At 38.8% G+C, this 13,210-nt stretch overlaps 1 protein-coding gene across 5 annotated transcripts in view; it reads left to right on the top strand.

Annotated features, from left to right (window-relative positions):
* WASHC3 (WASH complex subunit 3) overlaps positions 1-13,210 on the top strand; it is a 58,666-nt gene that overhangs the window by 31,039 nt on the left and 14,417 nt on the right. For 3 of the 5 annotated variants that reach the window (XM_086401036.1, XM_086401033.1, XM_086401032.1), the window contains one exon: positions 5,153-5,217. In XM_086401036.1, the coding sequence (XP_086257162.1) occupies positions 5,153-5,217 (65 nt within the window). Of the gene's footprint in view, positions 1-5,152; positions 5,218-6,790; positions 6,928-13,210 lie in introns of those variants that run through there. The other 2 variants (XM_086401035.1, XM_086401034.1) reach the window with 1 other exon arrangement.

Here is a 13,210-nt window from a genome sequence, read left to right as displayed (position 1 = left end):
CAAAGGTCTGTCTCGTCAAAGCTGTGGTTTTTCCACTAGTCATGTATGGATGTGAGAGTTGGACTATAAAGAAAGCTGAGTGCCAAAGAATTGATGCTTTTAAACTGTGGTGTTGGAGAAGACTCTTGAGAGTCCCTTGGACTGCAAGAAGATCCAACCAGCCCATCCTAAAGGAAATCAGTCCTGAATATTCATTGGAAGGACTGATGCTAAAGCTGAAACTCCAATACTTTGGCCACCTCATGGGAAGAACTGACTCATTTGAAAAGACCCTGATGGTGGGGAAGATTTGAGGCAGGAGGAGAAGGGGATGACAGAGGATGGGATGGTTGGATGGCATCACCGACTCAATGGACATGAGTTAAAGTAGACTCCAGGAGTTGGTGACAGAAGGGGAAGCCTGCCTTGCTGCAGTCCATGGGGTTGCAAAGAGTCAGACATGACTGAGCGACTAAACTGAACTGTACCACTTTGGTGACAGGTATATGGTTATTAACTTTGAAATCTCTGCATATAAATTTATGATCCATTTTTGTCAGAGTCCAGCCACAGCAGGATCTAAAGGTACCCTCAGAATGGACGGCGTCAGCGAGTGAATGACAGGGGAAGGCCAAGCTTCGGTGAGCGAGACCCGTAACTTTATTTTTAAAAGGAGCTTTTATACCCTGACAGAGGATGAGATGGCTGGATGGCATCACTGACTCGATGGACATGAGTCTGAGTGAACTCCGGGAGTTGGTGATGGACAGGGAGGCCTGGCGTGCTGCGATTCATGGGGTCGCAAAGAGTCGGACACGACTGAGCAACTGAACTGAACTGAACTGATACCCTGACTTGTACATAGAGGGAAATGAAAGATGCAAGGTGATTCAGAGTCAGCCCAAACACTCCAGCAGTTTTGTCCTTATTGAAACCAGGATTTTTTTTTTGTATTGCCTTTTTATAAACAAGGGTCTTATGCTATGTACATTATCTTCTGACCTGGAGGCCTGTTGACATTTTATGAACCTTTTTTGATAAAGGTTGATCAACCAGAAAACTTGTTTTCCCTTGAAGTGTTTTTTCTTTATATTTCTAATCTGTGTCAGCCTCAGAAAGTACTAAACAGTTACATTTTCACGGAGCAAAGGTGCAGTGGGTCACAACAAAGAAAGAACTTACTAGCTCAAAGGTCTGATGTGGTTAATACCAAGGCTACTACTTGTTTTTCTTACATTTCAACTACATTAACTAATGCACTCCCAGGTGCACAATGGATAAGGGATATGGGAACTTGGCTGCAAGCATTGGCCCAATAATAAAGCCCTTTACCAGTACTATTTTAATAGTTTTTCACCCCTTAAAGGACTCTATGCTCATTAGGACTTTTAGAATGTTTAGGCTTCCCGTGCCTTTCATGGTTGGGAAGTTGTGAACAATCATGTGCGTTAGTTATAAGAGTAAAAGAAAACCTGTCAAGCAAGCTAGAATGCCAACAGAGGGGTTAAAATAAAAATATTCCTTTCATGCCCAGGAGACTTATCAATTTAGAGCCCTAAGTTGATTTTCTCTAAAAAAAGGTGGTCAGAGATAGCCCCCTGCTAATATCAAAAGAGTGATTGAAAGACATAATACAGTAAACAGTAGAGAGACAGATTTTGGTTTCGGGGTAGATGCTCGAGCAGGTCTAGGGAATCCCTCGAGTCCTAATCTGCCTTTGCCTGTCAGGTCTTCTCTGCATGACCTTTGTCATGGGTGGGATCTCCCGTGGTGGCTCCTGACACATTTTACTCTCATATTTTTATATATACTTGCCTGGATCTCAATACATATTTATTGGGTGAAATGTAAAATAAAATCAGCCTTCTGGAGAGAAATACCTATATTTGTTCTTTAAAATATTTTTGAAACAAGTTTATGTATAATAGATTATTTGAAGATTTATATATATTTCTAAGTCTTTGTGTTTTGTTTGTTTTTAATAAATTCCTGTCCCCTCTTTAAGACTCACCTCAGCGAATTTTTTGCTGGTTCTCACTCAGTCTTCCTTTCCTTGGATCTCACCTTGCCCATTGTGCAGATCTCTGTTACCAATTTTATGACTGTACTGTGATCATCTTTTTAACACATCTATTAGACTATACTCTCTGATGGCAGGGGCTGATTATGTCTTTATTTTCTCATCATAAAGCACTGCGCTGCCATTGTGGTGTTAAACACTGAGGTGTGGGATTGTGATAGTAGAATTCTACTGCTAACCCCAGTAAATTTATTTTCACCCTGTAAGATCCCTGAGACCAGAAAACATACAAGGAAAAACTACAGAAGAAAGCAGGGGAGCCTTATCTAGGTTAGTGCCCAGAAATTTCCGGGTAAGGCTCTGTGAAATTGGACTGGAATTTCTGCCTCTTCTATACGTTAGGTTCAAAACTGAATGTCACAACCGACTAGTGACAAGGGAGGGCCAAAGAGAAGAGCACACAACACCATAGAGAGGTGATTGAGATTTTCCCATGTGGACCCTGGCTCAGCTTAGCCTTTCTGCCATGTGGGATGAAGCAATATGAGGGAGAAGGGTCCCACCATATGTACAACCTTTTAAAGCTTGGTGACCTTAATTACTTTTGAAGGTGATACAATCCAGGTCCTAAAATTTAACACATCAGATTAGTGTTTCCTCATCTTTTGGGAAAGCAGAGGAGTTGACAAAGAGACTTGATTGCATCTGCTCCCCGTAGAGCTGTATAAGTGAGCTTTCAATAAATGTTTATATCAAATCAGTCCCCTTTTCAAGTAAATTTATATTTATTTCTGACATATCCTCTTCTGTTTTGATGTTCTTATCCTGAACTTTGAAATTCACATGTTCTCAATATTTTTGTGACTTACACACTTCTAGGATTATCATTACATTGTGTTTGTATTGGTATCGAGACAATATATAATGTAATCCCAGAAGAGTTCTTGAATTCTGTTTGACCTTTGTGCGTAATGTGTCCAAGTGAAATTGGACCGTTTGCTTATGAAAGGAACATTGACATAGCTATACTTAGGAGGAGAAGGCCCTGAAATCTTGATTTGAAAAGACATTTATTCATATTGTTAAGTGTTCATGGCACCATCCCGGCCAAGGCCTTAATCATTTGACTTATCAGTGTTTTCTTTTTTTTGGTGATATAAGAAGAGTGAGAATATGATATCTGGCTTCTATCCAGCAGATCAGTAATGGATAAATTAAAATGATTTAATTTGGGCTTATGTGGTATTGGATAGCACTGATTCCATTAAGTCATTTAAAATATATACCTTATTAGATTATTCAAGTGCTATGCACATATTACTATAAAAGCAAAATAAGAGTTATTTAAAATAATGAACCATATAGAAGGAGGCCTTTTTTCTGGCTTCTGTATTTTTCCAGTTTTATTGAGAAATAATTGACATGCCTCACAATATAAATTTAAGATGTATGATGTTTTGGTTCACTTTTGTCATGAAATGATTACGACGCTAGGTTTAGTTAATATCCAGAACCTCATATAGCTGCAATATAAAGAAAAGAAAAAAGTTCACTTGTAATGAGAATTCTTAGGATTTACTGTTAGATGGCCCAGACGGTAAAGAATATGCCTGCAGTGCAGGAGACCTGGGTTCAATCCCTGGGTTGGGAAGATCCCCTGGTGAAGGGAATGACTACCCACTACAGTATTCTTGCCTTGAGAATTCAATGGACAGAGGATCCTGGTGGGCTACAGTCCATGGGGTTGCAAAGAGTCAGACACGACTGAGTGACTAACACTTTCATATCATATACAAGTATTATCTGTAGTCATCCTGTTGTATGTTACATCCCTAGTCCATGTTTATTTATAACTCTTACTAGTTTGTACCTTTTGACCATCTTCCTCCAATTCCTCCTGCCCCTCCTGTCTGTCTCTGGAACCACAAGTCTGATCTCTTTGTCTAGGAGTTTGGCTTTTTGTTTTGTGTTTAGATTCCACATATTAGTGAGATCATACAGTATTTGTCTTTCTCTGTCTGATTTATTTCACCTAGCATTATGCTTTCAAAATCCACCCATGTTGTCACAAATAGTAGGATTCTGTTGGTTTTTATGGCTGAATAATATTCCATTGTGTGTATATGTATATACACTCTTTATTCATTCATCCTTCAGTAGACATGTTGATTGTTTCCATGTCTTGGCTATTATAAATAGTGCTGCTGTGAACATGAGGATGCAGACATTGGTTCAAGTTAGTGTTTTGGAGGTTTTTGGATATGCTCTCAGAACTGGAATTGCTGGACCGTGTGGTAGTTCTCCTTTTAATTTTTTTGAGAATTATATACGATACTGTTTTCCACAGTGGCTGTACCATTTTACAGTGTCACAAACGGTGCGCAGGGTTTTCTTTTTTCCATATCCACACTAGCATTTGTTATCTTCTGTCTTTTAATCATGGCCATTCTAACAGGCATGAGGTGATATCTCATTGTGATTTTAATTTGCATTTCTCTAGTGGCTAGTGATGTTGAGCATCTTTTCATGTATCTGTTGACCATTGATATATCTTCTTTGGAAAGATGTTTCTTCAAGTTCTTTGCCCATTTTTTGTTTAATTTTTTTTTTTTGCTCTTGAGTTTTATGAATTCTTTATATATTTTAGATACTAACCTCTTATCAGGAATATGATTTGCAAATATTTTTCCCACTTCATAGGTTGTCTTTTCACTTTGCTGATGGTTTCTTCTGCTGTGTAGCTTTTTAGTTTGATGTAGTCTCACCTGTTTACTTTTTACATTGTCTCTTAATCTTTAGGTATGATTTCTGTAAAACCATTACTAGACCCATGTCACGGAGCTTTCTGTGTTTTCTTCTGGGAGTTTCATGGTTTGGGGTCTTACATTTAAGTCTTTAACCCATTTCAAGTTAGTTTTTATGGGTGGTACAAGATAGTGGTCAAGTTTTATTCTTTTACCTGTGAATATCTAATTTTTCCAGCACCATTTATTGAAGAGACTCTTTTCTCCACTGAGTATTCTTGGCTCTCTTGTCCAATATTAGTTGCTTGGGTTTATTTCTGGGCTTTCAGTTCTGTTCCATTGGTTTATTTGTATGTCTTTATGAAGGAGGCATATTTAATAATTGAATTATCTTGTGCTCTTTGTTTAGGGTGTTCCAGTGATGGCAATAAGAAACAAAATGATATCAGAAGGACTAGACCCAGATCTTCTTGAGTAAGTAGTTCTAATGATATAATGATATTACTATCAAGGTGTTGAATTTATCAGTCTTCATAAAAACATTCAAGCTCTATATATGTTTTTCCTATACATTGTTTTATGGTCAAGGAAACCTCCTCCACAAATAATGTGTCTGCTATGTTTAAAAAGTGAAAAATCTATGCTATACTACTAAAACTAGCCTTAAAACATTTTAGGAGTATTTTCAATAAATTGGTGATGAACCTGTATATGCAAAAGAGATGGAAATTGATGACATTTTTGTTTGACAGCAGTAGTATCCACAAGAAGCATTGTTCCTTTTCTTCCTGTGCTGCATTTTTTCTCTCTCCGTCCCTCCCCATCCTCTTTTTCTTATTTCTAATTTGTTGTTGTTCAGTCACTCAGCAGTTTTTTATGTATGAGACCTTAGTATATAGGAAATTTACTCTACATGACCTAGGTTGAGCCAGATGGGAAAATAAATAGAGTAATCTATGGTAATGGTTATTATGGAACTAGATATTGTTTGTGTGAGTTTTATAAAAAATTTTTTTGAAAAGTTGTGACTCAAAAATTTGACAGTTATGTTTTCCATCCAGGCAAACCTGGCTACACAGCTCATCCTGGATAAGATGTATCTTGATGGGTTATTCAGAACTATTCTCTTTTGCAAGTATCTAGACACATGTAAAGAGTCTTTCCAGTTTGGGGGTTTTAGTTCACCCCACTGTATTTAGCTATGTTAGCTCTCCAGGCATTCATACTATACTAGCAGTATACTTTGGAATTCTTGGCCTTGAGCCCTTCAAGAAAATGTATGCATTTTTTTCTTTCATATATGCAATCCTTTTCTCATTTTATCTTTCAAAATATGAAATTTAAAAACATATTTTGAAGTCTAGAAGAACAGATTTCCTTCACGTATCTCCATTTAGTATATATTTCAGTAGCAAACAGTTCAAGTACAATGGTATGGATTGGTAATTTGAACCAAACATCTCCAGGATATTTGGCATTTGTTCTGGAAATTGTTTCTGACACACTTTAAAAGCAGATGGATTGTGACATATACTTTAATGTGAATTGAGCATATGGGTCCAATCCATTTTGGTACTCATTGGAATATATGTTGTAAATATATCTAACAATGACCATGACCTCTTTTTTGCTTCTGGAAATACACAGTAGAGCTTCTGTACTAACAGAGAGCTAAAATGACCTTTTAAATGATGATTTTTCTCTCTAGAGAAAATGTAATAAATGGGAAATTAGCAGCCTTATAAGCGTCAGCGTATGCTAGTTCTCCATTCCCTCCACCCGCTCCTGGCTGCATTGCATCCCCTGCCTAGCCTAAAACTCCTTCATAATCCTTTACTTCAACTGGCTACCCATACTAGCAACTTGAAAGTCACCCTTGATTCTGCCCTCCTCCCTTCCCCTCACTATGTCAGTCACTGTGGTTTCCTCATTTTTAATCTCACATCTGACCATATGCCTCCATGCCATTGCTGTTTAGTTCAAGCCTTCATCATTTCTCACCTGATTTATTTTAATTGCTCCATTTTGGTTTTCTATTCTCTTTCAGTCCGTCACTAAAAACTTAAGTGGATGTCTTCATATAGTTCATCTGTTCATACATACAAGTCTTCCTGTGACTCTCTGCTGTCCCTAACATATGCTCTGACATCTTAGAATTGCAAATAAATACATTTATCATCAAGACTCTGGCTTCATTTCTTGCCAATCATCCATGCATCCCTGTCTCTTACAGCTGTAGCAGACTACTTATATAGTTCTCAGACTGTACCATTTTCCTGGTGTCTTTGAAAGTTTGTATTCTTCCCCATGAAACTTCCTTCCCCCATGTTATTGGCCAAGCTGATTTGATATTCTTTAAGATCCCATTTAGGTATCACCTTTTTAAGAAGTTAGTGGATGATTACCAAGGGGAGAACCCCTAGGACCTCCAGTACTTTCTTGATGTATCTCACTTAGCAAGTTTGAGCGCGCGTCATTGTCTGTAAATGTTGAGAAACATTCAGCTGCAAGGTGGTGCCAAGTTTTAGGGTAGAATTCCAGTAACAGTTAACATTGTCTTACAGAAAAGCTGCTCCTCAACCACAGCCTGGAGCCTGAATTCTGACCCATTACCTCATGAGTACATGCCATTGGTCACAAGGGGCACTGGTTGGAGTAGGGTGACTCACTATAACCTATCACCACTACCACTAGAAAACCAGCTGCAACTACATTTAGCTAGATATGATAAGTGGAATCAACCACCTTGTTAAAGAGGACTTCTGTCACTTTAGGAATCATGTTTACATAAAAGTTAAGGAGCCTTGCTTTAAGGGGAAAGTCTGAGATGAAGAAGAAAATGTGCCATCCAAGGAAAGAGTGTGCTTTTATTTAAAATATTAGGTACATATTAAGCCTAAGCCAAGAACTTTCAGTAAACACGGTTCTTTTCTCTTTTAAAGTATAAACATAAACTTTTTTTTTAGCCCTAGGTAGTGAGACAGACTTACGTAACTGTAGGAAGAAGTAGTCTAAATCTGTTTGCGCTGAACAAAGAGTAAAACTGAGGTTAATATAGGAATAAATACTGATCAGAAAATACACTGTTACTCAATTAGCTTGTGTTTATAACAGTTTGGAAACTAAGAGTATGTAACTTTGAACCAAAACAGTTTACTTGATAAGGGAGAAGAGAGCCTGGCTATTTTCCTACAAAAATTACTATCACTGAATTTTAGAAAGTCTATAAAACTGAAGAAAATGCCAAATAATTACCAAATAAATAGTATTTGTTTGCTACTTCTTAGTGATTATTTAATCTCCTTAAAAATCTAAGTTTTTAAAAATGATGATCAGATCAGATCAGTCGCTCAGTCGTGTCCGACTCTTTGCGACCCCATGAATTGCAGCACGCCAGGCCTCCCTGCCCATCACCAACTCCCGGAGATCACTCAGACTCACGTCCATTGAGTCAGTGATGCCATCCAGCCATCTCATCCTCTGTTGTCCCCTTCTCCTCCTGCCCCCAATCCCTCCCGGCGTCAGAGTCTTTTCCAATGAGTCAACTCTTCACATGAGGTGGCCAAAGTACTGGAATTTCAGCTTTAGCATCATTCCTTCCAAAGAACACCCAGGGCTGATCTCCTTCAGAATGGACTGGTTGGATCTCCTTGCAGTCCAAGGGACTCTCAAGAGTCTTCTCCAACACCACAGTTCAAAAGCATCAATTCTTTGACGCTCAGCCTTCTTCACGGTCGAACTCTCACATCCATACATGACCACAGGAAAAACCATAGCCCTGACTAGATGAACCTTTGTTGAAAAAGTAACATCTCTGCTTTTGAACATGCTATCTAGGTTGGTCATAACTTTCCTTCCAAGGAGTAAGCGTCTTTTAATTTCATGGCTGCAGTCACCATCCGCGGTGATTTTGGAGCCCAGAAAAATAAAGTCTGACACTGTTTCCACTGTTTCCCCATCTATTTCCCATGAAGTGGTGGGACCAGATGCCATGATCTTTGTTTTCTGAATGTTGAGCTTTAAGCCAACTTTTTCACTCTCCACTTTCACTTTCATCAAGAGGCTTTTGAGTTCCTCTTCACTTTCTGCCATAAGAGTGGTGTCATCTGCATATCTGAGGTTATTGGTATTTCTCCCGGCAACCTTGATTCCAGTTTGTGTTTCTTCCAGTCCAGCGTTTCTCATGATGTACTCTGCATATAAGTTAAATAAACAAAGTGACAATATACAGCCTTGATGAACTCCTTTTCCTATTTGGAACCAGTCTGTTGTTCCATGTACAGTTCTAACTGTTGCTTCCTGACCTGCATACAAATTTCTCAAGAGGCAGATCAGGTGGTCTGGTATTCCCATCTCTTTCAGAATTTTCCACAGTTTATTGTGATCCACACAGTCAAAGGCTTTGGCATAGTCAATAAAGCAGAAATAGATGTTTTTCTGGAACTCTCTTTCTTTTTCCATGATCCAGCGGATGTTGTCAATTTGATCTCTGGTTCCTCTGCCTTTTCTAAAACCAGCTTGAACATCAGGAAGTTCACGGTTCACTTATTGCTGAAGCCTGGCTTGGAGAATTTTGAGCATTACTTTACTAGCATGTGAGATGAGTGCAATTATGCGGTAGTTTGAGCATTCTTTGGCATTGCCTTTCTTTGGGATCGGAATGAAAACTGACCTTTTCCAGTCCTGTGGCCACTGCTGAGTTTTCCAAATTTGCTGGCATATTGAGTGCAGCACTTTCACAGCATCATCTTTCAGGATTTGAACTAGCTCACCTGGAATTCCATCACCTCCACTGGCTTTGTTCGTAGTGATGCTTTCTAAGGCCCACTTGACTTCACATTCCAGGATGTCTGGCTCTAGGTCAGTGATCACAGGGCTTATATAACCAAGACTTAGTTCTTGGTTCTAGCTTGTAAAAATTAGTTCTTAGCTTGTAAAAATTAGTTTTTAAAAATGCAGTAAATTAAAAGGATGTGAAAGAGTACCTTTGTCACCTTTGTCACCTTTGTCATCATACACACAAGTTGATGGAAAGGAAAGAAAATAGAAAATTTTCAGGTTGATCTGTTTTAGAAATACAGAGCAGATAAATCATGCCTTATAAATTTTTTCAGTCAATGCCTAGATTCTCTTACCAAGAAAAATGAAAAATGTTTCTCCCTCTCCTATTCTATGGTTTCATTTATGTCCCATAACTAAGGTTACTATTACTAGTAATTACTGCTTTTACTACTCTAAGATAAATAGTCTAGCCTCTGAACCTGCCTAGCAAGAGATGAAATCCGTGGTGGTTAAGTCTCAGTCTAAGGCAGACTTTAGAAATGGTCTACTTGCTGAGGTCCAGATTCTGCACTGCCCCTTTCTAGCTGTATGACCCTGAACTAATTACCTAATCAATCTGTGCATCCGTTTCCTCGTAAATGTGAAATAGAAAAGTTCACCCTTTATAGATTCATTCAGACTAAGTAAGCACTCAGCGCAGCTCTGAACAAGCAGTAAATGTTAGTTGTGATTTATGAATGTTTTAATGGAAGAATATGTAGCAAGTTCTAAACAACTGGATTTACCAGGCTCTCAGATCACAATTTGTTTATAGTCCCGTAGTTGCCTGTATACCATTGTGGTCTCAACACAGACATATATAATGTACACAGAGTAATTATCCTTTTGAGTTATATTCTCTGTTTTCCCAAACTGAAAAGTCTGTATTTTCAACTTTGTAGTAAAGAACAGACTTCTGAAATTTAAATTTAACTGGTCACATTCTTAATGTTAGTAGGAGAGTGCAGTTTGCAGCATACTGATTTGGCTAAAGAAATCGAGTTATGCAGGCTTTAAACAGAACCAGCTCAGTTGGCATTTTTCCTGGATATATCTATTCAAAAGACATTTATACCCTTTTCTCAGACTGTGCAGTGACCATGATTGTGGTTACCAGGAATAAAAGTAACCACTTCAGCCTACTTATCACTGAGACGAGAGGAGATTTATTAGTGATAAACAAAAGGATACTGGAAAGCAAGAAAACTTCATTTAATTATATTCAAGGCATATCCAGCAGAGTTTCCTGCCCTCTAAAGGAATTCCTTATCTGCCGATGATTTGCCTGTCTCCTGCTACTGAACAACATAAGGGATTAAAGGTTGGATTTTGACTAGTTGAGCATAGAATTGATCTCAGTTCCCCAAATGAGCAATTCCAGAAACAGGTTTTTTTATTTGTTCCATTTTTCTAGTTCTTGCTTAACTGGTATTCCATTCAAGGTAATTACCAGTCGTTAGTGACAGAGGATGAAACAGAGGGGCAACAGAGGATGAGATGGTTGGATGACATCACCTACTCAACGGACATGAATTTGAGCAAACTCTGGGAGATAGTGAAAGACAGGGAAGCCTGGTGTGCTGTAGTTCATGGGGTCACAAAGAGTCAGACATGACTTAGCAAGCGAACAACAACCAGTCCTTGACCACTGGCTGGCATACTGGCTAGAAAGTATAGGACAGGAAAAAACACTGTCGGAAAACTGTGATTAGTCCACTGTTGGAGACTTAGATCACAAGAGTCAGTTCAGTTCAGGTGCTCAGTCGTGTCCGACTCTTTACGACACCATGAACCACAGCACGCCAGGCCTCCCTGTCCATCACCAACTCCCGGAGTCCATCCAAACCCATGTCCGTTGAGTCAGTGATGCCATCCAGCCATCTCATCCTCTGTCGTCCCCTTCTCTTCCTGCTCTCAATCTTTACCAGCATCAGGGTCTTTTCAAATGAGTCAGCTCTTCGCATTAGGTGGCCAAAGTATTGGAGTTTCAGCTTCAACATCAGTCCTTCCAATGAACACCCAGGACCAATCTCCTTTAGCATGGACTGGTTGGATCTCCTTGCAGTCCAAGGGACTCTCAAGAGTCTTCTCCAACACCACAGTTCAAAAGCATCAATTCTTGGGTGCTCAGCTTTCTTTATAATCCAACTCTCACATCCATACATGACCACTGGAAAAAACCATAGCCTTGACTAGATGGACCTTTGTTGACAAAGTAACATCTCTGCTTTTTAATATGCTGTCTAGGTTGGTCATAACTTTCCTTCCAAGGAGTAAGCATCTTTTAATTTCATGGCTGCAGTCACCATCTGCAGTGATTTTGGAGCCCCCCAAAAATAAAGTCAGCCACTGTTTCCACTGTTTCCCCATCTATTTTCCATGAAGTGATGGGACCAGATGCCATGATCTTTGTTTTCTAAATGTTGAGCTTTAAGCCAACTTTTTCACTCTCCTCTTTTTCACTTTCATCAAGAGGCTCTTTAGTTCTTCTTTGCTTTCTGCCATAAGGGTAGTGTCATCTGCATATCTGAGGTTATTGATATTTTCCCGGAAATCTTGATTCCAGCTTGTGCTTCTTCCAGCCCAGCGTTTCTCATGATGTACTCTGCACATAAGTTAAATAAGCAGGGTGACAATATACAGCCTTGATGTACTCCTTTCCCAATTTGGAACCAGTCTGTTGTTCCATGTCCAGTTCTAACTTTTGCTTCACAACAGTAAGAGATAAGAGATAATAAAAATATTGAAGAAGTAGTGTTAAAAACAGTTGGGGTCTGCTAGTGTCTAGCAAGCAAGAAGTTAGGGGAGCTATTAGGATGTAAGAACCCCAAGACAAATGGCAGAAACCCATCTTACCTAGAATAGCTAGCTTTCTTTTTCTTTATCATATTAGGCATTATGTCATTTCTCTGGCTGGGGAATCTGCTTACCACAGCAAAGAACAGGTATACCTGCCTTGATGGGCATTCAGAATAGAAAAGACCAAACTGTGTAGTTTGAGTAAGTGTAATGCTGAAATAAGTCTTACTAGTTACTGTAGTCAAAATTGTCTTTTTTTTTTTTTTTAACTATCCCAAATGTCTTTATATAGTCAATGTAATCTTAGTTCAGGAATTCAGTGTTTGGCTGTTTCCTTAAGACCACTTATTGCTATTGCATAGGTGGCTCAGATGGTAAAGAATCTGCCTGCAACACAGGCAGACCTGAGTTCGATCACTGGGTCAGGAAGATCCCCTGGAGAAGGGAATGGCAACCCACTCCAGTATTCTTGCCTGGAGAATCCCATGGACAGAGGAATATGGTGGGCTACAGTCCATGGGGTCAAAAAGAGTGACATGACTGAGCAACTAACACTGAGAACGACACTAATCAACAAGTATCATGTGACATTATAACTGTGTGTGCTGTAGTTGATATTGAAAAGTGATTTGAATAACTATCACACCCTATCCCCACAACTCTGCTACTCAGCAATATTTGTACTAACAATGTTTTTGGCACTTCATCTGCTTTAAATTCCACTGTTTTAAATTGAAAGAAAATGAAAAATATCTTTAAACTATTTACCTACATAAATAAATGTTTTTCTAAAGAATGTTTATAATGTTTGCCATCAAAGTGGTTTTGATTTTAAGCACAAATGTAA

The sequence above is a fragment of the Bos grunniens genome, chromosome 5, assembly GCF_055505025.1.
Source record: "Bos grunniens cultivar Pamir isolate PY7600 chromosome 5, Bosgru_T2T1.0, whole genome shotgun sequence".
NCBI classification, from domain to species: Eukaryota; Metazoa; Chordata; class Mammalia; order Artiodactyla; family Bovidae; genus Bos; species Bos grunniens.
The sequence above is the reverse complement of the archived record's forward strand: the minus strand, read 5'-3'. Positions and strand labels throughout refer to the sequence as shown.